The 25,713-nt window shown below is 36.2% G+C and overlaps 1 protein-coding gene across 9 annotated transcripts in view; it reads right to left on the bottom strand.

Moving 5' to 3' along the window:
- DMD (dystrophin) overlaps positions 1 to 25,713 on the bottom strand; it is a 2,273,580-nt gene that overhangs the window by 773,522 nt on the left and 1,474,345 nt on the right. For all 9 annotated transcript variants that reach the window (XM_046672830.1, XM_046672828.1, XM_046672833.1 and 6 more), the window contains one exon: positions 11,380 to 11,555. In XM_046672830.1, the coding sequence (XP_046528786.1) occupies positions 11,380 to 11,555 (176 nt within the window). The remainder of the gene's footprint in view (positions 1 to 11,379; positions 11,556 to 25,713) is intronic.

Here is a 25,713-nt window from a genome sequence, read left to right as displayed (position 1 = left end):
TAAAAGAAACCATGTGAGTTTAAGTATTACTGACTACAAAGAGACGGATTCAAATGGGAATAATAATTAGAAAGAGGAAGTAAAAGACCTTTCTCAATTTTGGCACCCCAGAATCTGAATACCCTCCATATATGAGGGAAATTCCCAAGATGAGTTTGGAATCTAATGGAGGAAGTTTAGTTTTTGAATCTGGAATGAATGACAGAGAACTGCAAGGAACCATTTAGAATTCTTTCCCGTAGCAGTGGCATTCTTCACCCACTGTCTGTAGTGGTGGAGCAGTCCCTGGCAGCATGCAGGCCCAGGGTGTGATTTGGACTAGAGTTGCTAGAGCTGAGCCTCTCCCTTGGTTTCTGGCCATTTTTGAGCTGGTATTCTAGCCTTCTGTTTGGAAATGGGAGTAGGTCATTATCTTCTCATAAAGTCCATTTCTGCTTATATTAAGCAGAACTGGATTCTGTTATTTACAACTAAGAACCCTGACGAGTACAGTGGAGCACATTACGAAAGGAGTATTTGTAATTTATTTTTTAATTCAGGAGCTAAAAACATTTACTTGGTCAAGGGTAGGAAGCCAGTAGAGAAAGGGTGAAGACACACTTATGCTTGTGTGCATTCAGGGGAGAGAGAATAATTAATTGGGGCAAGGTTCCTGTGAAACAAGAGATAAGGCCTTCTGCTAAAAATGAGAAGGAGATAGATAGTTATACATTCACCATTATAATAGTAGGTAAAAAAATCATTAGATTAGCAGCTCACACATGTATGGTGTTTTCCATTTTAGAAAGGTTTTTTAAAAACATATTTATCATAGTAGAGAAAAAGAGAAAAAAATTCAATCCAAATTAACCTATGTGGGGAAGAATCATATTATGATAATTTTAGATTTATATTAATGGCCAAACTCTGACAATCCAGAATTAGTAAAACAGAAGAGATTTGTTAAAGGGAACATGAGAATAGACTAGCACACACACCTAAGGCATACTTCAATTACGTTAAACCCAGGGAAGGAATCAATAAACTGATCAGCACATTTTTATCTTAGGACTTTGGCTTTTCCTTTGTGCACAAAGATGGTCTATTGACCTGTGGATATTGTGTTGCTTTTTAGTAGTATGATGGTTTGTAATTCTAACATAAGAAACACATTGGAAATGACTGCTTGTAATATGAAATATGTCTCACAGGACAGGCTTTGAAGGTAGACGATTCAAGTTCCCTCAGCAACAAGGATAATGAAAAGAATGCAAAATACCATTTGGCCCGTTTCAAGAAAATGACAGGGTCCAGGTGTAGCCACTGTTGAGTAAGATGGATGACAACAGATAGATTTTAGACAGCAATAATCTCAAAGGGAGAGTGCATTTACAGGACCCCAGTTGAGGAGTCTTACTGGGGCGTGCTTTGCTTTGTGCTTATTTCTCATGTTACAGGCTCTCTAGCTACCTCTGTACTGACCATTTGCATTTCATTGATGGATGGATGCACTATATCCGTGCTTTAAATATGTTGTAGACATCCTCTTACCAGGGTATCCCAAACATATATGGGGGACATTTCTGATGTGCAATCAGTAGGATGGAAACTTTGGGCTTATTTTCCTGTGGGTTGTGATTGACATCTTCTTCTGACCTTTCCCCAGTATTTTGTTTAACAACTCTTCTGATTTGTGCTAGTTAAGGGTGGTAGTCTGTGGCCCCACGGAGATTGCATATATGACCTCAGTTCTTTAGTCACCACTGGCACTCATCTACCATAGTGGCTTCCTGACACCCAAACCCCTTCTCCACGACAGTGCTTATTGGTTCCTATCTACTCTGGGAACTCTATTTTGTTTATCAGCTAGTAAATAAATGATGTGAGAAAAGGATCTCATTAAGAAGTAGTTAGTTAACTGAGGATTGCTACCACCTCTCCATAGAGAAAAAAAATGGCTCGGTGTCTTCAGCCTTGTCTTCCTCCTGATGTTCAGACTTACACATCCACATGCATGTTTCTGACCATCTCGTTTTAGATGTTCCACAGGCTCCTCAAACCTATCACATGCCAAGCTGATCTCTGTGTGTCTGATTTGCTTTCGTCTATCCATCTGTGTACTCCCCCTTGTATTTCCTACCCCAGCTAACAGCACTCCATTAAGTCAGTTCCACAAGCCAGAAATCTGGGGAAGGGGTCATCCTAGAATCATCCTTTCATCCCCCCACCATCTCATCTAATCAATTACCAAGTTATTTTACTTTCATCTATTGAGTATCTTGAATCTGTCACATCTTTGCAAGTTTTATTCTGCTGAGATACTCATCATCCCTAACCTGAAATACTACAAAACTACTTAACTCAAGTCACCCTGCTGCCAGTCTCACTCTCTTCATTTCATCCTGAGCTCAACTATCAGAGGGTCTATGCGGTTCCAAATCTAAAGTATCTAAAAATCTTCCACTGTCCTTCTATCCCGCTGGAGAAAAAAGTTTTTTAAGATATAAAATCTTCCATGACCTGGTCCATCTTGACTGCTCTATTTATCACCACACCGTTCTTTGTCCTTTAGACATACAAGAGAAATTCTCTTATTAAACTTGATTAGGATGAGTAGATAGGTAGTTTTGGGGAAGATATTGTTAAATTGGAGGGATTATATAAAGTTATTTATAAATATTTAAACATTTTATTTTTTCTTAGAACATATAAGTGGTCATTAATTCATCACTCATTTGGTATGGGGTATAAGACTCTTCCTGGAGTAATAGTTCACTGACTGAAGTTGAGCATATTCTTTCTTGCATAAAACATCCCTACATTTCATCATCTATGATTTTTAGTTTTGGTTTCCTTAATGTAGAGTAAGATTTAGAGATATTAGAAAGAATCTAAATGCAAAATCCTTTCAGATTTCTGTGGTTTCCACGTCTACCCCCAGTCTTAAATAGTTGCCTTATCTAAATCTAATCAAACAGCATTTTCTTTTTGCTAATCACCTTTATCAAGTCTTTCAAAGCATTCGATTTAGTTTTTATAGAAACCACAATTCTCTTTCTCTGTGCATGCCTATTATATTCATTTATGTGATATTTAATTGAACAAGAAACTTACAAAAACAAGAATAACTTGCATAAACAGGTTGGGAACAACACATGGTTGACTCTTGGAAACCATACTCTCAAATGATGGGAGGCAAGGTACCTGGTTCCAAGAAGGCTACTTGAAAAATTTTCAAAAACATCTGTAGGTTACTAATATCCAGCATTCAGTCTGGAATAGGAATTGGGCAGGTGGTTTTACATATAGAATGAAGAGCTTAGGATAATTAGATGAGTAAATTAAATGGAGATACAGGAGACATTCTCTATACTGAACTGCATGTAGTCCTTCAACGCAGCCCCCTCCTTCTTGTTTTATTGATTTTTCTCATGTCACTTTTTCTCTCTGGCATGTCCATTTATTCCTCATTTGATTCCTGCCATCCTTCAAGGCCTACCGCAGAGATCACTCTCCCTAACAAACTCTAACTCCTACTTCCGCAGCCCTATAAAAGTTCATGGAAGGCCATGAATAAAATGCATTCGCTTCTGTATCTATAGAGAGTGATACTGTCAGTACGAGCCAATGTGACAGCATGTTTGGCTCCAGTTAGTCAGTTTCACTAGAACTTGCCAAGTTTCAAAGAATAAAATATGACATAAAAAGATTAACTATGAAGCTAATTTTTCATAGTCTTTTGATGAAGAATTATGAATGTCCTTGAAAGCTTTTCAAGAGTCATCAGACAACAGATGGGAAGAGACCAGGTTTTCATAGACACCTGTGGGGAATAATATCTGTATGATCCTCTCTCATCAATCTAAAAATAGCTCTTTGGTGATATGAATTGTATCGAGAACATCTCATGGTTGTAGGTTGGATGAGACTAAAATACCTAGTTTCAAGGCTACTTCCTATTTAATTTACCTAGAATTTGTTAGTTGTGATACAGTAAGACTGAGGTAAGCAAATATACAAAATGTTTGAATCCAAGAGCTTCTTTTTGGTGTAAATATCTAAGGAAATTGAAGTCATTTGTCTCTTAAGAGTATTAAATTCTTGAAAACACCTAAAATATGAATTATTAACCCACGTTCTTCCATTTTTTACAATTAGAATTGATCAAGTCCAATTTCCAAACTAAAAATGTATTCATGGAAATGTGATACTATTAAAAAACATTTAAAAAATAGTTCTGGCTCTGTTGATCTATTTTTAACCTATGTAACAATGTCAAGTGTAAAGAGCTAAATGCCTAGTTTAATGTGAATAAAAATTCTTACTATTTAAATTAAGAAAATATTTTTTGTCATCTACAATGTAACAGATTTTCTGCTAAGTACTATGGGTTATAGAAATGAGAATAAGATATTGCCTTGCCCTCATGAAGCTTTTAATCTTGCTGGGGAAAATAGAACATATGATACATGATAGATATATAAAACATTATGTGTTACAAAAAGGAGCAAGAAAAACTTAAGAGAACAAACTACTTCTGCTTAAGAAGAGCAGGTAACATTCATTGAGGAAATAGATTTAAGTTGGGTTTTGGGAGATGGGTAGCATTTTGAGAAAAAATAAGTGAGAAGGCAATTCAACCCCCCAAAGTCAATGGTTTTGCAAAAGCTGAGGGACAGAAAACTTCAGGTCATTTTACGCTTGAGACGCAAGCTGAAATAGCAGAAACGACGGATGACATGGTTGGAGAGATAGGTCAGAACAGATTCTATGTCCTATTCCATTGCTACTAAGCATGGCCAACTAAGGGGATGGGCTTGGTGAGACGTTAGTGGGCAGAAAGTGGAAGTATATCCTAGAGAATACTAAAGGTCAAAGCTAATACAAGTAATACATTAGATCTAAAGTAAGGATGCTAAAATCAGACTTATTTGGGTTTACATCTTGGTTCAGATGCTTGCTCGTTATGTGATCTTAGGCAAAGACCTTCAGCAGTCTGTGCTCCAATTGCCCTTCTGTAAAAATGGAAATGAGAATAGAGCTGTTATGAAGATTATATGAGCTATGTAAAGCACTTGGAAGTGCGCCTGGCAATATTAAGTACAGTCACCATCACTATCATCATTACACAAGAGTCTATGTGAAGTATTATAAAGTCAAATGTCAATGGGAAAGCAATTAATATAAATGAATGAGGTGGGACAGGTGTGGCAAACTGAAAAGCAAGCTTGCTTGCCCAAACCAGCGCTTCTCAAACTTTAATGTGCACATGAATCACCTGGCAATCTTGTTAAAATGCTGACTATGATTTACTAGATTCCTCATTTCTTAGCCACTCCCAGGTGATGTCTGCGCGCTGGTCCAGAGACCACACTTTGAGTAGCAAGAGTCTGAAACATCTGTTACTCAGTTCATCTGATGGTACCTTGAGAGAATGTGGAAATGAGAGCCCAGTAGCCAGATCTAAGTTTGGAAAAGGAGACAGAAATCTGTATTTTTTTAAAAAAATATGAAGCCCCTCCATTTTTAAATGTTGGCAATATTTCAAAACAGTGCCTATGTGAAAACACTGCATGCTTTCCAAGCTGGGTTCAGCCTGTGGGTACTCACTTTACAAACTCTCAGCTGAATGAAGAGGGAGTCAGGGTCAAAACTGGTGACGAGAAACCAGGGATGTTCAAGCATAGAGCAAGCAGCCTGGAATTAGGGTTGGAGAGATCCTGGGGGCAGAGTGTGAATGTGTGAGAAGGCTTTTAGCACTGGTTTACATGGATATGCTGAGTATATTTAAAAAATGGCACACACTGTGAAGAGACTTTTGAGTCATATTACAACTTTTGATCTGCACTTTGGAGGAAATAAGGTGCTATACTGAAGGCTATTTCGTTAGGGGAGTCTGAATTAGGGAGAAGCCACTATTAAAGAAGACTTAAGAGAAAACAGTTGTCTTACAAAGAGTGCATACAGTAATATGAATTGCTAATGGAGATTTTCAAGAAGAGGTCCTCCTAGGCCTACTTTAATGAATTAGAGAAGGCTCATTTCTAATTAACAGCATCCATTTGCATGCAAACAATGAGCTAAGGTCTTTAAAAAACAATTTCTTCCCTTAAGTACATTTAGGAATGTCTCCCATTAGCTTATTTACACCATTAATTTGCTTGGCAAACTAGCATAGATTATATACAGGTAAACTTTGGTTTAAAAATTCAGAAGTAGAGGCAGTGAAATAAATAAATTACCAGTTACATGAAGTCTTACACAATAAGCGCTTTTTAACATGCCTAGCCTTACTCTGAACTTTGATGTATTCTGAAAAGGAGTTTTGTGCCCTTGTGAAAGTAATATGAAAATATTTTCTCCCCTAGGACTGCTTGCCAGAAAGGTGCCAGTATTCCTTTGAGAAGGGTTTACTGCCCAGATCTCAGTTTCTATATAATTTCCCATTAAAAGAAACCAGAGGCCATTGGAGAAATGGTTGATTCCAAACCTGGGGCAGGGAAAGTATAAGGTGAGCCTGGGACATTTCAGCAGGAAGCTTGAATGAGCTCCCACTGGCCAATTTTGGTAAAGGTGAGTATCAACAAGAATAATAACTGTAATCCATTATAGTATATTGAATAAATAAGGATCCATAAGTTCATATCGACATCAAAGAGAGAATATAAAATTTTTTCTTATTTTTAATGGAAGAAACATGGGATCATGTCAGAACTAGGAAAATCACCATTTTGCAACTCCAATGTAATAACTGAGTTAGTGAAGGATCATCAATGGATATTAAAGCCATTAGATGATTTACTAATTTCAAAGAAAACCAATGTTGCTTTATAATTCAAGATTTGATGGTCACCACCTTAATTGACTAATCAAACTTAGCAGCATTTAGAGTGGGACTACCTCATATTATTCATCTCCTGATGTGATTAAAAATACACAGCATCTTATATGAAGTATTTTTGCCCCAAACATTTGACATACATCTTTTCAAGTCTTATCTACACTCAGCTTCCACTTTTCAAGAAATACAGAGAATAGAGAATGAGTTGAATGACAACTTGAAGGAAAAAAGACAAATCTAGAAAGGGGAGATTTTTTTTTGAGGATGTTCTACTGGACTTTTTTTTTTTTGAGGAAGATTAGCCCTGGGCTAATTACTGCCAATCCTCCTCTTTTTGCTGAGGAAGACTGGCCCTGAGCTAACATCCATGCCTATCTTCCTCTATTTTATACACGGGACGCCTACCACAGCATGGCTTTTACCAAGCGGTGCCATGTCCTACAAATTTATTGCTCTTTGTTAAAATGGTATATAAGCTCTTAGATCTACCACTTCTTTGGGGTTTTCACTTCTTTTCTATGAAGCCCCTAGTGCCACATAAAAATATTAATATCAAATAAAATTTGTATGCATTTTCTCCTACTAATGTGTCTTTTGTCAGTTTAACCTGCGGGCTCCAGACACTAAACCTAAGAGGATAGGGAAAAAGTTTTCTTTTCCTCCTTTACAATATCAGATGCAATGCATGAAACATGATGGGAAGTTGGTACAAAAAAACTCAAAATGATATAAAAGAATTTTTGAACCACTGAGGAAATTTGGATATGGGCTGCATGTTAAATAATAATATGGTACTATTTTTAATTTTCTTGAATATGATAAATAAGCATAGTTACCTACGGCGTGCCATTATGCTAAGGAGATGCATGCTGAAGCATTTAGGGGTGAAGTATAAGGGTGTTTATAATTTATTTGCAAATGTTAAAACAACAAAAAAATGTGTGTGTGTCCGTGTATTATTCCCTGTTAGAGAAAGGCAGATATGGGGGAAGTAGAGAGAGGGAGAAAGAAAAAGCATATATGGCACAATTTTAACTTAGAATCTAGGAATTTAGGAGAAGGAGAGAAGGGTATATGGGTATCCATTATGGTACTTTTTTCAACTTTTCTACATGTTTGAAATTCTTCACTAAAAAAAAGTTAGGAAAAGAATAATTTCAACCAATATTTTTAATCAGGAACCATTTAAATTAAAAACGTTATTCTTCACTATACGTTAGTACGATAATTGCCTTATCAGTGAAACGAGAGAAGCAACATCACATTGTCTAAAGGGAAGAGGAAAGATAATCTCTTGAGATCATTTTTTATTGCTATGGGTTATGATTCAGAGATTCCTCAATTTAGAGATTCTACTTCCCATCACCTTGCTTCCCTCTTCCATTCAATCTTTTGTCAACTGATATTATTCTAAGTAAAAGGCCTTTTCTTACATTGTCAAGCATCCACTGTTAAAAGGCCTGCCTACCCACATTCTCTTGCCTGGTACATCTCCTGAAACACTCCAGGGAAGAAACGAGTGTATGAGGACACTGACCGCCCCGTTGAGAGGACTAAAACCACAGCACATGAGAATGAGGTCTGGGCAGATAAACAAACAGCTGGTTAGAAATAATTAAAATCATTTTTTATGCCATGGACCTCTTTGCCAATCTGGTGAACCCTGGGATTCCTTCTCAGAATGATGTTTTTAAGTCCAGAATATAAAATACATAGAACTTCAAAGGAAGCCAATTGTATTGAAATGCAGTTATAAAACTATTAGAAAAACAAATTTGTGATATAGGAATATATGTGCTTGTTTATTATTAACACATTAATAAGATCTTGTGGCAGATCTAGTAACCACTGCAGTTTTGAAGTCGTGATAAACATGAACGATATTATGAGAAATCTGTAACAACTCTGATGAGATATGAACATACACAGGCTTGCTTTGTTTTAACTTGTAACTTCCCTTTATGGTTGAGAGGTTTTCATTGGCATCTTCCTCCTTTATAAAGACCATTTTGGTGGCTAAACCATCATTACGCTCATGACTCTCATGCTTAAACCTATAGATGTTATCCAGTTCTTCTGCTACATAATTGAGGCAACAGTGAGTTTTCTATCTTAAATTGCACAGCGAATTGACTATATTTTATACTTCATTCACTTCCAGTATAGACTAACCTTAATGGATGTCCAGTGCAATTTGAATTTTTCTGAGAACTTTCTTCTCATATTTCTGCTGTCTTGCATTTTCAAAGAGAAACTTTTAAAATTATGTAGCTATAAGGCTCCAAGTAGCTTTTGTAGACTTTTTTACCTAAATTATGTGCTTTATTTCACATGTGTATGTGGAGTAAGAAACATTAAATATTTCCAACAGCTGTATTTAAAGCTACTGCAAACTAAGAACACTGTTGTCAACTTAAGTAGTCATCTTATTTTTCACCTGTGCAATAAATAACTTCTATTTCCCCCGACTTTCGCTTGAGTTGCACTGAAAGCATGTCATTGATTACTAATAATTTCAGGATTACAGCCCTCCCACAATTGTTGGGTTAACATATTCTTTATAAAATATTATTTTATACATTTTTACTTTATTTGCTACTGGATGTTTGGAAATAGCTGCAACTGTATTGGTAGAAATGGCACTTATCATTTATCATTTTTTTCATTACATAAAATTCAAATGACAGAAAAATTCTGAGGAAGTGTGCCGCAAAACTGAACTCAGTGGAAATTTAAATATGCTAACATTTATTTTTGAAATGTAGCAGCAAGTAGACAACTTTAAAAGCTGAGTTAAAAAAAAACCTGAGGGAAGCTGATCTTGACTTTTTAAAGCACAAAAGTGCAATATTTAATGTAGGTCAAAATGTTTAAATGGGAGAAATTTTTCTAACCAATTACAGCCAAATCCCTAGCTGTAATTAACCTACAATTTTTCTGATATTTCACAACAGAGTCAGCGTATTGCACTTTCTTATAATCTTAGAAAGATCTAAAATTTTAGAGCTTATTTGGTGAAATAGGCATATTGCCCATCTTTATTTAGAAGTTCTAATTCGCACGTAGAAGTCAATAAGAGATAACAAGAGTTTAAGAATCCAGGTGAAAAAGAATTATCAGAAAAAATATTAATGTGCTCTATTTAAATATACAAGATATTTGAATATAAGAAACAATACTGTATATATAATAAAAAATAATACTCCAATCAACTTAAACCACCTTATGAATTCAAGATACTTATTTTTATGGCATGCTATTCAATTTTCCTTAATCTTCTCATTTCTTAACATCTTGCTTTTGACTAGATTGAGTATAGTTCAGAAATGACATACAGGTTTAAACCTGTTCATAGTGTAAACTTATCAGTTACTTAAAACACGGGCTAGTTGTGTTTTTATTACAAGGATTTCAATTTAAGAAAAAAGTTACGACTTTCCTAAGAAATCAGTTGAACTACAAAGTTAAAGTTATGTTACCTATATAAATTACAATATTTTCTAAACTAAGATTTAAAATAAAAATGTTTTTATGGGATGCTCTTATTTTTTAACTTGAGCAACATTTGTGTGTATGTGTAGGTCAACTAGTGCATCCATTTTGTACAGGAATATGAATTGTATCTACTTTCTGAATAACGCAACATGAGCAAGGTGGCAAGAAGAGGTGGGCAAAGACAAGGGACATAATTCCAAAACCTTTCTAATACACCCTCACCAAAGACGTTCAGCAATGAGTTGTTCTAGCTTTCTGAATATTAAAATCCACCTATTATGTAGATGATAGGTAGGGGGCAAGAACTTGGCAATAGAACTGAGTTTTCATTGTTCATAACAATAGTATCCTTTGGTAAATAAAGGCCAAGTTGTCCCTTATGAAACAGGAAACATTAGCATCAACAACTGGAAGCATAATACAAAATCCCATTTACAAAAATATCCATGCCTTCCAACTGCAGCCGCATACATTTGCCTTTCTGTGCTTTTAATACATTCCAAGAGAAAGTTAAAAGATGATTGAATTCAACAATAACCTTTTTGAGGTTTTGTTTTCCCCTTAAGAGATGAACATTTTTGGCCCAACTTCCTCTTCAAGAATGTACTAACAAATGTATCAGAACTAAAAGGTAAATATTACTACCATGTTTTTTCAGCATCATAGTCACATTTGTAGCTGTTAAAAAATCTAGCCAAAGAGTAGTCTTTCTTACAAAATCATCATTTATAATTACCTTTTCTCATCTTCTTTAAAAAGTAATTGAGACTCAGCTTGTTCAAGTTGGAATAAACTGAAGACATTCATATTTAAACAATTTTGTGATTTTTAAAACAAACTTGAAAATTTAAAATAGAAAAACACTGCCTATTTAACTAGCATAAGCTACATGGTTTACTATATGAGAAAGAGAAAGCTCATTGTTGCTATTGATTAACTGTTGATGGGCTCCTTAATGTTAGTGCTTCCACCCTGGTTACGGTCTTCAACAAAAATCTCTTTTTTAAGGACAGCTAAACAGCTCTGCTAAAATTTTAGAATTCCTATTTTATCTGTCACCCTACCTCTTTTTTCTTTCTGCCAGCTGTTTGCAGACCTCCTGCCACCGCAGATTCAGGCTTCCCAATTTTTCTTGTAGAATACTGGCATCTGTTTTTGAGGACTGTTGAATTATTTCTTCCCCAGTTGCATTCAATACTCTGACAACAGTTTGCCGCTGCCCAATGCCATCCTGGAGTTCCTGTAAGATATCAAAAAAGGCAAAACGAAAATGAAGCCCCATGTCCTTTTATTTGAGGAAAGATTAAACAATGTGCTACCACATGCAGTTCTACTGGGAGAGAAAGAAATACAAAAGCTCCATGCGAAAGTTTCTCTATGAAACTGACATGCCTATATCCAAAGGATCTAAGATAGAAAGACAGCTTTTATGTGTCGGTAAAAAAGCGTCCTCTCAGTTCAGCTCCAGTTTTTATATTTGTAAAGTTTGTCAGCTAGGGGATGTTATAATGTCCTACAAATCAATTAGTCGGAAACCTTCTCAAGAGCAAATCCGATTTCTTGTACCCACAGGGATGTTCCATGTTTAATAGTCTATGAAGTGTTGTAAAATTTAAAACCTGAAAAAAGTATTTGGACTTCTTAGTGACTGTCGATATGAGAGGTGAAAAAGAACAAACGCAGTTTAGCCACAGTATTTAAAAAAAAAAAAAACCTCTAGAGATATTTAAAGAAAAATTCATTACTATATTAGAAGGAAATTTATTTCAAATTCTGTTTCCATCAATGTATTTTGCATTATAAAACCACATAAAACTGAGAATTAATTGCTTTCAGAGGCAGCCTATCAAGAAATCCCTAAGGTGCAGCAATAAATTTAAAAATAATCTATAGCCATCAGAACATTTTTATGAGTAATTGATGGTGTCAAGCTTAAATACTTCTACTTTTTATCCTGAATGAAATTTTAAGAGCAGAGTGTCAGAAAAATAGTTCCATCAAAAAAAGAGACTATTACAACCAAATACGCATAAAAACAAAAATATTTTTTACTATTAAATAAAAATGGCACTGTTTTTTTAAAAAAGATAATCTACAATTTTTAAGGCAATTAAAATAACCCATTACTAAATCTGAAGTTCAGACAATGAAATAATATGAGAACTTAAGATAGCTACTGTATTATATCTAAAGTACTTACAAATCCTTACATACTGATGGGATAAAGTCAGTATGCGGAACACTTTCCTGATAGATATGATTCTAATTATCTAATATTCTCATGTTCCCCTATTCACTGACCCAATACCAAGTACATAGTAAACCCCAGTACATGCTTGCCAAATAAATGAATGAATGCATGTCTTCTGAGACTGGGTCAAATGTCCTTTAGACTCTCATTCCACATAAACTCCTATTTTTTTTTTAACTAATTTCACATATTATTTTGGATACTAGAATTTTTGGTAGTATAACTTAAGCAGTTAAAAGATTCAATAAAGCAGCAAAAATGATAACAAGGCCATTATTCCATGGTCACAGTACTTCACAATGACTATAAAACTATGCACAGTTATTGAATATTCATAAGCTTTCCTGACCATACTATTCTCTTAAATGTGCATGAGATGTGCTCTAATAAACATGTGATATTTCCTTGCAACTAGTTGATTTTGCTCCATTACTTACATCTCACTCTTTACTACCCAGTCAGATCAGTGTTACTTGTGACAGTCACTGCTTAGTAACTGGTACACCCATTCATAACAAACTGTGTCTATATTGCTATTATACCACAAATTCATTAAGGTCAAAGACAGTGCCCTATTCATATTTTGTCCCTAATGCTTAGTATTAATATCTAGTGCATGAGATGCTTCAGTAAGTAGCTGTTGAGTGAATGCCTGAATCTATAAATAAAGGAAGTGGAGGAAGAGAGGAGGAAGCGAGGAGGGGAGGAGTTCAGTCTCCTCATTGCCTTGGTATCATCAGTATTAACACTTATTATTGGGCCTCCTAGAGTATTCAAAGAACTAAGCACAATTTTCTAGGTTTTAGGCAGTGTATAATCTCTTGAGGAGACTAGACACAGTTGCAAAGGATAATTTATTATGCTGCATACAGTAGAATAGAGAAAGCAAGGTGCTCAAAATATGATAGATCAGAAGAGGGGTGATCTCCACTAGTGGAAGGATAAACAAGAGAGACCTTTGGGGAGAATTTGGAATTTAAAGAATGGGTAGACCGCAGGCACATGGAGGGTCAGGGGGATGAGGGGATGGCAGAAGGCAAGGCCTATGGCAATTTCCATGATGTGATCAGGAGGATCCTTTTGAGCTCTAGGTCACTGTAGGAGAGTGGGAGTTTAGGGAGAGGTGCCATCCTGGGTGTACACTGGCCCTGGGCAGAGAGGACTTTGCTTTTTACTAAAGAGTTTGCAATTCATTGGAAAGCAACAGAAAATGACTTGAGTTTTAAGTACAGGAGTGTCAGAGCTAGAGCTATACTTCTGGATAATTCTCAGGCAGAGTTTAGGCTAATGTAAGGCAAGGACACAGGTAAAACAGCTAGGACAGGAGTCTGGGAGATAGGCATTGGGGCTAAAAGTAGAGTTTTGACAATGCATCAGAAAGGAAAGACTAGAGGTGACGTGAACTGTTAAGGCAGAACAACAGGTTTGGGAACTAGCTGGATCATGCAATCACGAACGACTACTGAAATGGGGAAATCTTTGTCTAAAATACAGAAGTCAGGGAAGCAGTTAGAGGAGAAAGATTATGACTCTAATTTGTATCCCCAATGTTATCCAATACCCACAGCTATTAGCAATACTTTTTAAAAATGCATGGAGCACCTATTAGATGTGTGCTATAGCAGTGCATCTCAAAGTTTAACATGCATAAGAATCTCCTAGAGATCTTGCTAAATTGCCGATTCTGATTCAGTAGGGCTGTGGACGGGACAAGCTTCAAGAGGATGCTGCTACGGCTGGTCCAGGGACAATGCATTGAGTAGTAAGATGATAGAGTAAATGTCTTGTAAATCTTTGTTAAGTCATCAAGGAATTCTTGTTGCTGGTTTATAATGCTATAAACTAAAGCTGCTTCAGAATTTCTATCTCAGCCCCTTTGCTTTGTTTTTCTTGATCTTGGCCCTTCTACCTCATGGCTGCTGGCTGCAGTGATGTGCGCAACCCAATTGTAGACTCAACAAGGGTTTTATTATTTCTATTTCCCAGATAAGAGACAGAATTGAATAGTTAAGAATGAAGCAATAATTTAAAATTGTTAAATCTAAATCTGATTTTTATAGAGTCCTAAATCAGGGCCTTCAATTTTTTTAATTTTGTGAAAGAAGAGCTCGTTAAACAGTCTACTGCATTTGTGTGAGAAGATTTGGAATCCCAAGAAGTATTTACTATGTAGGATCTACCCATGGAGAATTTTCAGTAATAAAGCATAAGACAGCAAAATAATGGCTCAAAATAGGAAGTAAAAATTGGTACATGGTGTTTTACAGTTAGCTTCTGAGCTCAAAGAAGACAAAATTTGATTTACAAAATTAAATGTAAAACCTCAATCAACTTTATTCACTTAGTGAAAAACAAATTCATGTTAATTCTATAGCTTCTAAATATTTTAAGTACTAAATTATTCACTACTAGTAAAATTTTCAAGCTCTGATATCACATTAATGTTCTGTTGTCATAGGCATCCTTATCTATTTCTCTGGCAACTAACCTTGAGTCTTAGTTTTGGATACAAAGAAAATCATAATTAAATCTATTGGATTATTCATCATAGAAAGCTTATTGTGTTTTGATTCCCATATTAAAGCATCATTCTTAGTAAGGATGGCATATCAGACTCTCCCTAGGGAGCTTTTTCAAAATAAAAAAGCCAGAATTCCACCGTAAGCCAAGTGAATCAGAATCTCTGGGGGTAAGGGGACAAAGGTGTACAAGACAGATACACTATTAAAGCAAGGGTAGTCAAGAGAGACGTGGAGGCGGCAAGCGAGCAGGAGGGGCATGTTTTAGTTACTGCATTATTCTTAACCTCTTGCGTGATTTTAAATTGAGAAATGTTCCTAAATTATAGAAAATAACACTTATATCTAAGTCCTTCAAGTCTGGTCAAACTGATGGGAAGAGGAATTAAGGCAAGGAAGGAACTGCAACATTTTTATAGAGGGAAGAACACGAGAAAAAGAACAAGTACATTTTATATGAAATCATTGCATGAATTAAAAATGTGTACTTGCAAAACTTTCCAAAACTCCATGAAAACAGTAAGTGGAAAATAAAATGTGACAAATGAAAAAGAATAAGTTAAGAAGCAGTTATGGGAAATTGTACAATGACAAATTGGATAAGCTATGTAGGAAATAAAGAACTGGCAAAATATCACTAATTAGGCTGATTTGGAAAAAAGTGATTGGGAGAAGAGATAAAGACTGAGGGGAACAGAAGAGAGAAAAACAAACCTTCTATGAACAAGTAGATGTGTCAAGAATCCAATTCTGTGATTTACTTGTAACTTTGTTAAGGATTTGAGACAGTTTAATCATTGACTCAGTTTACTCATTGGTCAAGTGAAAATATATAATAATATAAACACAATAGAGACATGTGAAACTGCCAGATGGAATTTTATGGTGCAATTTCATAAAAATATGATGCATTATCTTTTACCTATCACTTTACTCTTTCTGTCCTGCTTAAGATCATTCCAATTGTTTCTTTGTCGGTTCCTAGAATTCAAGTAAAAGTCTGAAAATAGTTTCCAGTCCTTTTCTCAAAGATTAAACTAAACAAGTTTGTCTCTCATGTTAATTCTTAGACTATATAGTCACCACTGTCTTCAGAGGTTTTAATACGCTTCAGAAAGTATCTTTCAACTTTTATCAGATGATGAATTTTTGTTAGGAAGCAATATGAATGGACAAATACCCAAGGCATACAGCAGGCTGAGGAACAGGACACATTCAGCTTAGCCCATTCGTGGACTAGGTGATTCCGTCCTGGTGGAAGACCTAGTGATCCTGTGAGGGCACCTCATGAGGATAGTGAGAATGATTGAAAGGTGGCTGAAATTTGGGAAAGCCAGGAGTTCAAAAGAGGGAGAGAGAGGCAAGAGTGGAAAAACAGTACATGAAACACAGGAAGGACTGAAAAAAGTGAAAATGACTTAGAGAAACGGCAATTTTTGAGTAAAAAATGAAAGTTGTAGGAGGCAAGAATCAAAGCCAAGGTCAAGACCCCGGAATGAGGAGATCAAGAATGATGCCAGGTAGATTAACTATTAACTATAAGAGAAAGCCCAAACATTAGCCTAACAGGGGGGTCCAAAGGCCCGCTACAGCTTCTTCTCCCCTCTGCCTTTTCAGCCCGCTCTCCTGATGCTCCCCACTTTCAATTTAGCTCCAATCCCCAGTGAAACTGAATGGCTTTCTACTTCCTTGACTGTCCTGCTAAGTTTTGCAAGTCAAACTCATTACTCATCTATAACGCTTGGCTTAAATGTTCCCTCTTCTGCCGGGTCATTTAATAGCCCAAGGAGAGCGAGGTGCCCCTCCTCTATATAGGTATTCATAAAATGTTTCTACGTAGTGTCATTCATTGGTAGTATTCATGTCTGTATTAGACTTTACAGCTGAGGATTAAGTAATACTGAAGGAATTTTTTCTTCTTTTGACCATAAAATATGCCTCCAAATTTGAACTGTATCTCAGATTCAACTTTCATCTAAGGACCTACAGATCTTTCATTAGTAATGTGCAAACTAAACCAAATCAAAGAGGAACAGCTTTCACAAATGATCAATCAAAACCAAAATGCACTTTTTTAGCCTATTCTTTCTCCTGGTCTCATTTTATTTGTATTTCAGTAAACATTTGTTGTGTCCCACTGATAATAATGCGGAAACCATATGCATGTTTTTGTTGGTTTGTTATAGGAATTGGAGGTGGCAGGGTGGTCTTATAAGATTTCCTCTAATACCCTCTTTTTCTTGTGTGGTTTACTAGTACATATGCTCATTGGTACAATTCCCCATCTGCTTCTGATAAGAGTTGCTATAAAAGAATAATGAGAACTCCTCCTAAAACTAGAATGAGACTGCTTCTTTCCAAAGCAAACATCCTGCCAATGAACTAAAGGAAAATTATGTACAGTAGCGATTTATTTTAATGGGACATTTACCTAATATCAAATTACAATGAAATTTCCTTTGGATGTGTTTATCTCATCCACATCAGTGATATATACATTTGCTATTATCGCTGCTATTAACGTGGGTACCAAATGGATTCATCATAAAGTGCTTAAAGTACTACATGCTTTCTAAGGTTATCTCAGGCTTTTTTTCTTTCTTTCCCAAAAAAACGGGCAAAAAAACCCAAAAACATGTATTCCTCAATTTCAAGCAGAGATTCCAAAGGAAAAAAAAAGTATGTATGTTAAATCTCTGCCCTTGGGGATCTGAAACTGAAGGCGGCAAGTTAAATCTTTCTTCAGACATATTTTGGCATTAGAATTTTAATAATTCAAATGCCTTCAGGTGTGGCATGTGTACATTCTACCACTCTCTGAAGGCATTTAAATTAGTGGCTCTTGCTTTAAAGAAGACTGTTGTTATAAAGTACACAACTTTGCAAAGTTAATAGGTTTTACTTTGTTAAAATCAATGTTAGGCCTCTCTAGGTTCACAGATTTATTCAATCCTCCTTGGCTTCTAAATCTTTCATTAGAACTTCAGGAGAGCTACTTGGGAACATTTAAGAGCTGTTTTTCTCTCCATTTACTTAGATTTGTTAAGAAAACAAATTGATTTTTCTCTGATCAAAAGGAGACTCTTGTCCATGACCATCCTTGCTCTCTTATTAAGTGATCCTGATAATAGAACACACAACTTCAGACAGAAAATCCTTTCTAGGTAATTATTAGGATGGTTTTGAAAATGTGTGGAATATTTAACCATGGAACATATTGCACACAAACAAAAAACATCGGCTCTTAAGACAGAATAATTGAAAGAAGACATACATCATTTTTAAATTCCTTGTTCTTTTTTCTATAGGTGTTATCAATTTGGAGCCACACAAATATTTGTTCAAAAGTCAACTTGGTGGATAGAAAAGATGCAGTGAGTGTATGGAGAAAGCAACAATATCATTTTTTAAAAGCAAGATGATGTGTAAATGGATTAAGGATTGGAAAAGTTTGATTAAAAGGTCTAATCTCACTGGCTCTGAAAAGTTGTAGTTCCCTACTGGCACTTGCCATGCTTACCAAATATTTGCACTCAGTGAATCATTCATTGACTAAACAGCTATTTATTGAGCGCCTCCTATTGGCCAGGCACTGTGCTAGTAGCTGGTCATCGTTGGCTGCAGTAGAAGGAATGGATTGGAGAAGCTCTGGAGTGGATGTAGGTAGACCAAGTAGGACATATCACTGTATTTAAGATGAGGGGAGATTGTAGTGTGGATTGGAGAGGTAGTAGCAGAAATAGAAGTAGACGGAACCAACTGATATTTGGGAGATAAATAGACAGGGTTTAGCCATTTGCTGGAGAAGTGAGTGAAGGAAAGGATATCAAGTGGGCATTTGGAGATACTGGCCTAAACCTCAGAGGAAAAATTAGGATTAATAATATAACTGAGATCATTATTGGCAGAGCTTAGTCTAAGATTCATGATGTGGCTTTGGCTCTGAATGCGGTTGGATTCTGCATTTTCAATGAAAACATTATGGGTAACTTCAAAGGTAGCATTCACAAGCCAAACATATTTTGGGACTGCTTGGATATTTGTAGGACAATTGCTACAAAGGACAATGACAAGAGTAATGTTATCATTACTGACCCTTGCATTTCTCTAGGCTGCTACATTTTATTTTCATTTGCTGGCAAAGAGATCAATCAATCTCATGATGCACATAATGTAGAAAGTTGAGATGCAGGAGGATTCCCTATATCATTTGAAAAAAATAGAGTATTATTCTCATGAAGCTGCTTGTATCTACCCATCCTAAGTTCTCCCACCTACTGCTAAAAATCAGCGGACAAAGATGATTTAAAAATATGTTCATGTTGCTCCTTAAGAGATCAGGAATTAAACCTGCCCCTTAACAAACTACTTCTCTTCCGTACTCAAAGTAATTCTATGTGCTTTAGCTATCGCATAATCTGTAAATGACTATTTGTAGGTATGTAGGTAAATTGTTCAATGCAGGTAAGTATTCTCTTCAATGTAATTCACTCTAACAAATATCTAGGTAACTACTCTGTATTTGATACCCTTACAATGATAAATAAGCTTATATTTTCACGTCAATACTCAATTTAATAAAGGAAAGTATATAAGCAAATAACTATATACAATGCTGTGCTATAATGCAGCTATGGAGATGCTATATGAAGACAGATCAATTAATTGTGTGATTGTGTGTATGGTTGTGTGCGTATATGTCTGTGTATCTGGGTTTGGGGAAATGGTCTGGAAAAGAAACATAGAGGTTGTGGCAATTCAGATTATAAGTGCGTGAGGACGTTTTTTCCAGTCTTTATATTACCAGGCACAGTGCTGGGCACTGCTTTCCTTAATAACTGCTCAAGAAATATTCATTGACCAATTCAGCAGAAGACTGGGCAAGATATTACAGTACTCTTGAGTGGTTTCCCATTTGACAAAGGTTCAAAAGTAAAATTTTGAAATATATACAACAGCATAGTATGAAAGAGAGACATTAAAAATAACTGTGTTTTACAAAGTTTCAACTCTTACCATAAGTTATCAAGGTAAGGTTTAGTTTCTCAGGCTCTTGAGAAGGGAAAGGCCCAGAAATAAGATAAAGAGGGATAAAAACAGATCTCTGTGTCTAACATCCATTAATTGATTTTAAGCATTCAGCTTAGATTACAGAACCCTCAAGACATCAACAAAATATCCACCTCTAAGCACATGTTGGGCATCACTAAGCCTTATATGTCCCTCTCGCCAACTTATACAGGCATTAAATACAAACTACTCTTTTTTTTTAAGCCTTAATTTCTGAGGTTAGCTTTCTTATTTTCCAACTCATTATCTGTTGTACGGTAATGCTCCTCTCCTTCACAGAATTAGATGAGAAGGGGAGATGAGAAAAAACAATCATGTATCTCTCGTTGACTGAGCATATCCTCCGGAAATCAGACAAATCAGGCACAAGAATAGATTCTCTCCATTATTAGCATATTTGTACAATGTCAACAATGTGTACCTTATTGAACTACAGCAACCCAAGAATAAAACAGCCAGAGGACTTAAGCAAGTCTTCTGCTAAAACTTCCAGAAAGATCAGAGATAGTTTAACAAAAAAGTGAAAACAAACCATAGTGGTTTTGACTTCCTTATAAATCTAATTTGTGTAGAGGAAAAGATTCAATTATCAAATATTAATGTTTTCTAAGTTTTTTCTCTTTAGTGAAGTTTCCTTCTTAACTACTGCCTAGCATTTCAGCACATTTCCATTTGATTTAAACCTCAAAGAAAACATTTTCAAGCCAACATTAAATCATTCTGAAACTGGTTTCTTTCATTGACCTCACTATTTATTTGAATGATATCTCTATTCTCCCACTTACCAGGTTGGATATCAGCAGTTCATGTAGGATTTATCCCTTTCTTTTCCCCATTCCAAGTCATACCGATCCTAACTCTTATACCTCTTGCCCAGGTCATTCCATCATCATTGCTTTACGCATAGTCTGGTTATTCACCACACTTCACCTATGTCAGTAATACATCCTCCTAACTGTTTTCCCTCAACCTTCATCATTCCAAAACATCCTACATATTCTTTCCAGATTAATTCTCCTGATGAATGGTTCTGGTAGTGGATTTCCGGCTCAAACATTGATACTGAAGCCTCAGTACCTGCCTAATGAACCCCAAATAGCTTAGGTATCATTCAGAACATCACAACATTTCTTCAAGAAACCCGTCCAGGCTTCTCAACAATGACACTCCAATTCTTCATCCAGGCTTCAGCACAACTGGACAACCTACAGTGATGCCTTGGCCATTCCCCAGACCTTTGCCCATTCTCTCTCCTCCACCATGAATTCCCTCATTTCTACTGATGTAATCCCTTCATTCCAATCCACTAGACTGTGAGCTCCAGGAGGGCAGGAATCATCACTGTTTCTTTCACTCTAGTGCCAAGCAAAGTGCCTACTACATGGTAGTGCTTCAAAATACACCTGTTAAATGGATAAATGAGGACACACACCAAATACTATCTCTCTTAGGAGTAAATTTGAAACTAAAAGTTATCTATCCTACAAAATCCTATGGCACGTTGTGTCTACTTAATGATGTTTTTCATAGTCTATATACAATTAAACATCCTTATTTTGACTGGAAGTTTATGAATTTCTTTAGTGCGGGGGCAATGTCTTCTTTACCTTTGAATTTTCCACCATGTTAATCAGTAGAAGTTTGGTGACTAAATGAGTAAATGAATGAGCATAGCATACGAGGTAAAAATCATGATTAAATTATATTTCTGTATTCTTAAATACCTAGTAGGCATCTAACCAATAAATTAGTGCTGATGGCTCTGAAAAGACTATCTTCAGGAGCTGGTCCAAGAAAATTAAAATGTTCAGCACTTCAGGAGCCAGCCCCGTGGCCGAGTGGTTAAGTTCACGCACCCCGCTTCGGCGGCCCAGGGTTTTGCCGGTTTGGATGCTGGGCGTGGACATGGCACTGCTCATCAAGCCATGTTGAGGAGGTGTCCCACATAGCACAACCAGACACACTCACAACTAGAATCTACAACTATGTACGGGGGGGCTTTGGGAAGAAGAAGCGGAAAAAAAAAGAAGATAGGCAACAGATGTTAGCTCAGGTGCCAATTTTTAAAGAAAAATGTTCAGCACTTCATATTAGTGACAGGGTGGCCTTGGAGCAGTGCTTTCACCAAGCCTATGCACTGCTGCCCAAGGAGCAGCACTGCAGTGCAACAGTCCTCAGAGAAAATAAAGAGAAAAGAAAGTAGGAACATGTCTCCGTCACTCCCAATTTCCAAGCTATACAAGTGACCTCAAAATACTATCACTTTCCCCCACTAAGAAGGGTACCATCTTGAACAGACACGATCTCTGTTCGTGAATGGCCAATGTATACGGGAAAAGATGTTTAATGTTGTTAGTCATCAGAGTGATACAAATTAAAACCACAATAAGATACCGCTTCATATCCCATGAAACGGCAAAAGTTAAAAGGACTGTTAAGATCAAACGTTGGTGAGGATAAAGAGCAAACGGAGCTCTCCACCATGACTGACAGGAGTGTAAAATGGCACAACCACTTTAGAAAACTGTTTTGCAGTATCTTATAAAGATAAACACTTGACTCAGCCATTCTACTCCTAGGTATTTACCCCTAAGCCCCCAAATGAAAACATATGCTGACAGAAAGATTTGTATACAAATGTTCATGCTATCTTTATTCATAATATCTCAAAACTGAAGCAGCCTGAATATCCATCGATAAGATAGACAAACGAATCGTGGTCTATTTGTACAATGGAGTATTAACCAGCAATAAAAAGGAATGAACTACTGATATACTCACAACATGGATGAATCTCAAAAATATTATGTTGATCAAAATAGTACATACTGCATGATTCCATTTATATGAATTCAAGAACAGACAAAGCTAATCTATGGTAATAGAAACCAGAACAATAGGTGCCTATAGTGGGTAGGAATTAACTGGAAGGTGGTATGAGGTGATGGGAATGTTCTAGTTTTTCATTGAGGTGTTGGTTTTATGAGTAGAATCACTTGACAAACTTAAATTGAACACAATATCTATGTGTCTCGCAGATGTCTAGGGGCACCTTTCTATACTTCCTTACATACTTGCTACAGTCATACACAGCAAAAAAGCATGGAAAACAAATTACATGGCAGAATCTGAATATTACACAAAATATCTTGACAGATTGAAATGATGAACTAAATTTAATAGATTCCAATTTTATATAAGAATAAACTATTCCTCTTCTCCCAAATAAATGTTTCATCTTACGTAAGTTTTACTCCAGTTAAGAAATAACAACTACTATCGCTTTCAAGTACTTATCTCTCCTCACTTAAACGCTACTTAAGCCATGTTAACAATAAAGATATCCAACAAATTTAAAATCTTTCTTTCCCATTTAACATAATATATGTAGGTGTTTCTTATACAAGAAAACAACTAAGACAAGCTGATTGCCAAACTTCAGTCATTTGCAGACAGAATTTAAAAGGGTTCAGAAGACTAATCAGGTTATATGGAGACAGACTTAGTGAACCATCAGGGATATTAGACTATTTACCTTTACCTTTACCTTTTTTTTTTGATGAGGAAGATTCACTCTGAGCTAATATCCATGCCAATCTTCCTCTATTTTTTAGTATGTGGGCCACCAGCACAGCATGGCTGCTAACACCACTGTGTCAGTCCACGCCCAGTCCACTGAAGCGGAACACACTGAACTTAACCACTAGGCCATCAGGGCTGGCCCATACTATTTACCTTTTGATCTCCATACACAATTATTGATTTGGACAATCTATAAGACAAGTAAAGTAGCATCTGTCTGTCAGTAAAGTGTGTATGTATGTGTGGTGTGGTGTGTTTATTAGATTAAGAAGGGAAAAAATGTAGTGATCCCATGATCTTAAGTTTTAGAAGAGAAAATGGCGCAAGTAGCCTGTGAGGCTCTCAAGAATAAGATTTTGACAACGTAATAGTAAATGATCCCAATAAGTATTTTTTAAAGGGTGGTGGTGAACAAGATGCATGCCACTACACAGGGGATCCTCAAACAAGATCAGATTCTAAAAGTGCATGAACATGGGATGAAATAAGGGACATATAATCGAGGGCAGATATTATTACAAAGAACAATATAGAACTGTTTAAACAGTGAGGAAAAGCTGAGCTCGAAACTAATTGAGACTTGTGATAATGTTAAAAACAACATTCAGGGCCTTTTCACTTCCATTTAGAGAAAGAAGAACCAGAAAGACACAGGTTCAACTGACTGGGGCAGAAGGGAGAAGGGTAGGAATAGAGATGACACAGAAAGTGGAACTGCTCGGCTCCTCTACTTGTCTGCTCTGTCAAGGAGAATGTTCTTCAGACTGGAAAAGGCATAACTGTACGAGGGAAATGAAGCCCAAAATAGGTGAGGGAATTTTAAAAGAGCACTTTGCTGCTCTAAATGAGCTAAAATCTCTGGCCCCAGACCAATTATATTCCAGGGAAATGAGACAACTTGCACAACACCGTCCTACCCAGCTGTCAGTGGGCTTTGAGGAAATTTGTTAACACTGGAGATGGGCAAATGTCATCCCAATTTTCAAAAATGGAAAGAAGTCACTGCAATCGGGTTCCATCTATTCCTGCTAAAGAGCATTTCTGGATGACCGAACAAGAAGCAAACAAATACTCGTTAACAAAGACAACGTGAGGCAGCTAATTTGGGTTTGTATGACAACTTGTTCTTAGGGTGGACATGTGTGCCTGTGTTTGTGGTTTAATCTCTTTTGCAGTATGAAAATTGAATTTCACATTTCTAAGCAAGTGAAAATAACTTTTCCTCAGTTAATAAAATTGCCCCCTGTTCTGAAAATGAAGAACTATATAAGTACGTCATTGTGTTCTACAAGGACCAGCATAATGTCCAATTGTCTACCACCTGAACAAGTTCGAGGGCCTCTGACTAATAACGAAGAGAGACAACGATGTGGTACATGAACCACTTTGTGTATTTGACATGGCGAAAATACATTCCCTTTACACAAGAACACAACAAGAGGAAGTAAGATGCATGGGCGTTGAAGAACCTTTATAGGAGGGGGATTTCTGAAAAGACAGGCATGTTAGAATTAGACTAGATGAATATCCCCCCAAATGTTAAATGTGATCTCCGGGAAATGAGATTATTGGCGATTTTAATTTTTTTTGCTTTCTCACATCATTTTGAATGTAGTTTTACAATGAAAAAGTATCCTTTTTTAATCAGAAGAAACGCTACATTCATTTGGAAAATAAATTAATATCATCTTACCCAAACAAGATATTTTATCTGGGCTTTTTAGAATCAGAGAATAGGCAAAATAGCTTTTTCCAGTGCTGTATTTTAAAATTCAAATGCAATATTTTTAAATAAGGTTATCTCATTTTATCTACTAAGATAGCAGCACCTGTAAATATAAGTCACATTATTTGCTCAAGTAGATACTACTAAAGTTACTTATGAATATAGCCATGTATAGTGCACAAAACACATCCATAATAATTTATCACTTCTCAAGTAATATTATTAAGTGCTTCTAATCTCATCATTTCAT

This window comes from Equus quagga, chromosome 10 (genome assembly GCF_021613505.1).
Source record: "Equus quagga isolate Etosha38 chromosome 10, UCLA_HA_Equagga_1.0, whole genome shotgun sequence".
NCBI classification, from domain to species: Eukaryota; Metazoa; Chordata; class Mammalia; order Perissodactyla; family Equidae; genus Equus; species Equus quagga.
This window is presented reverse-complemented; position numbering and strand designations above follow the sequence as displayed.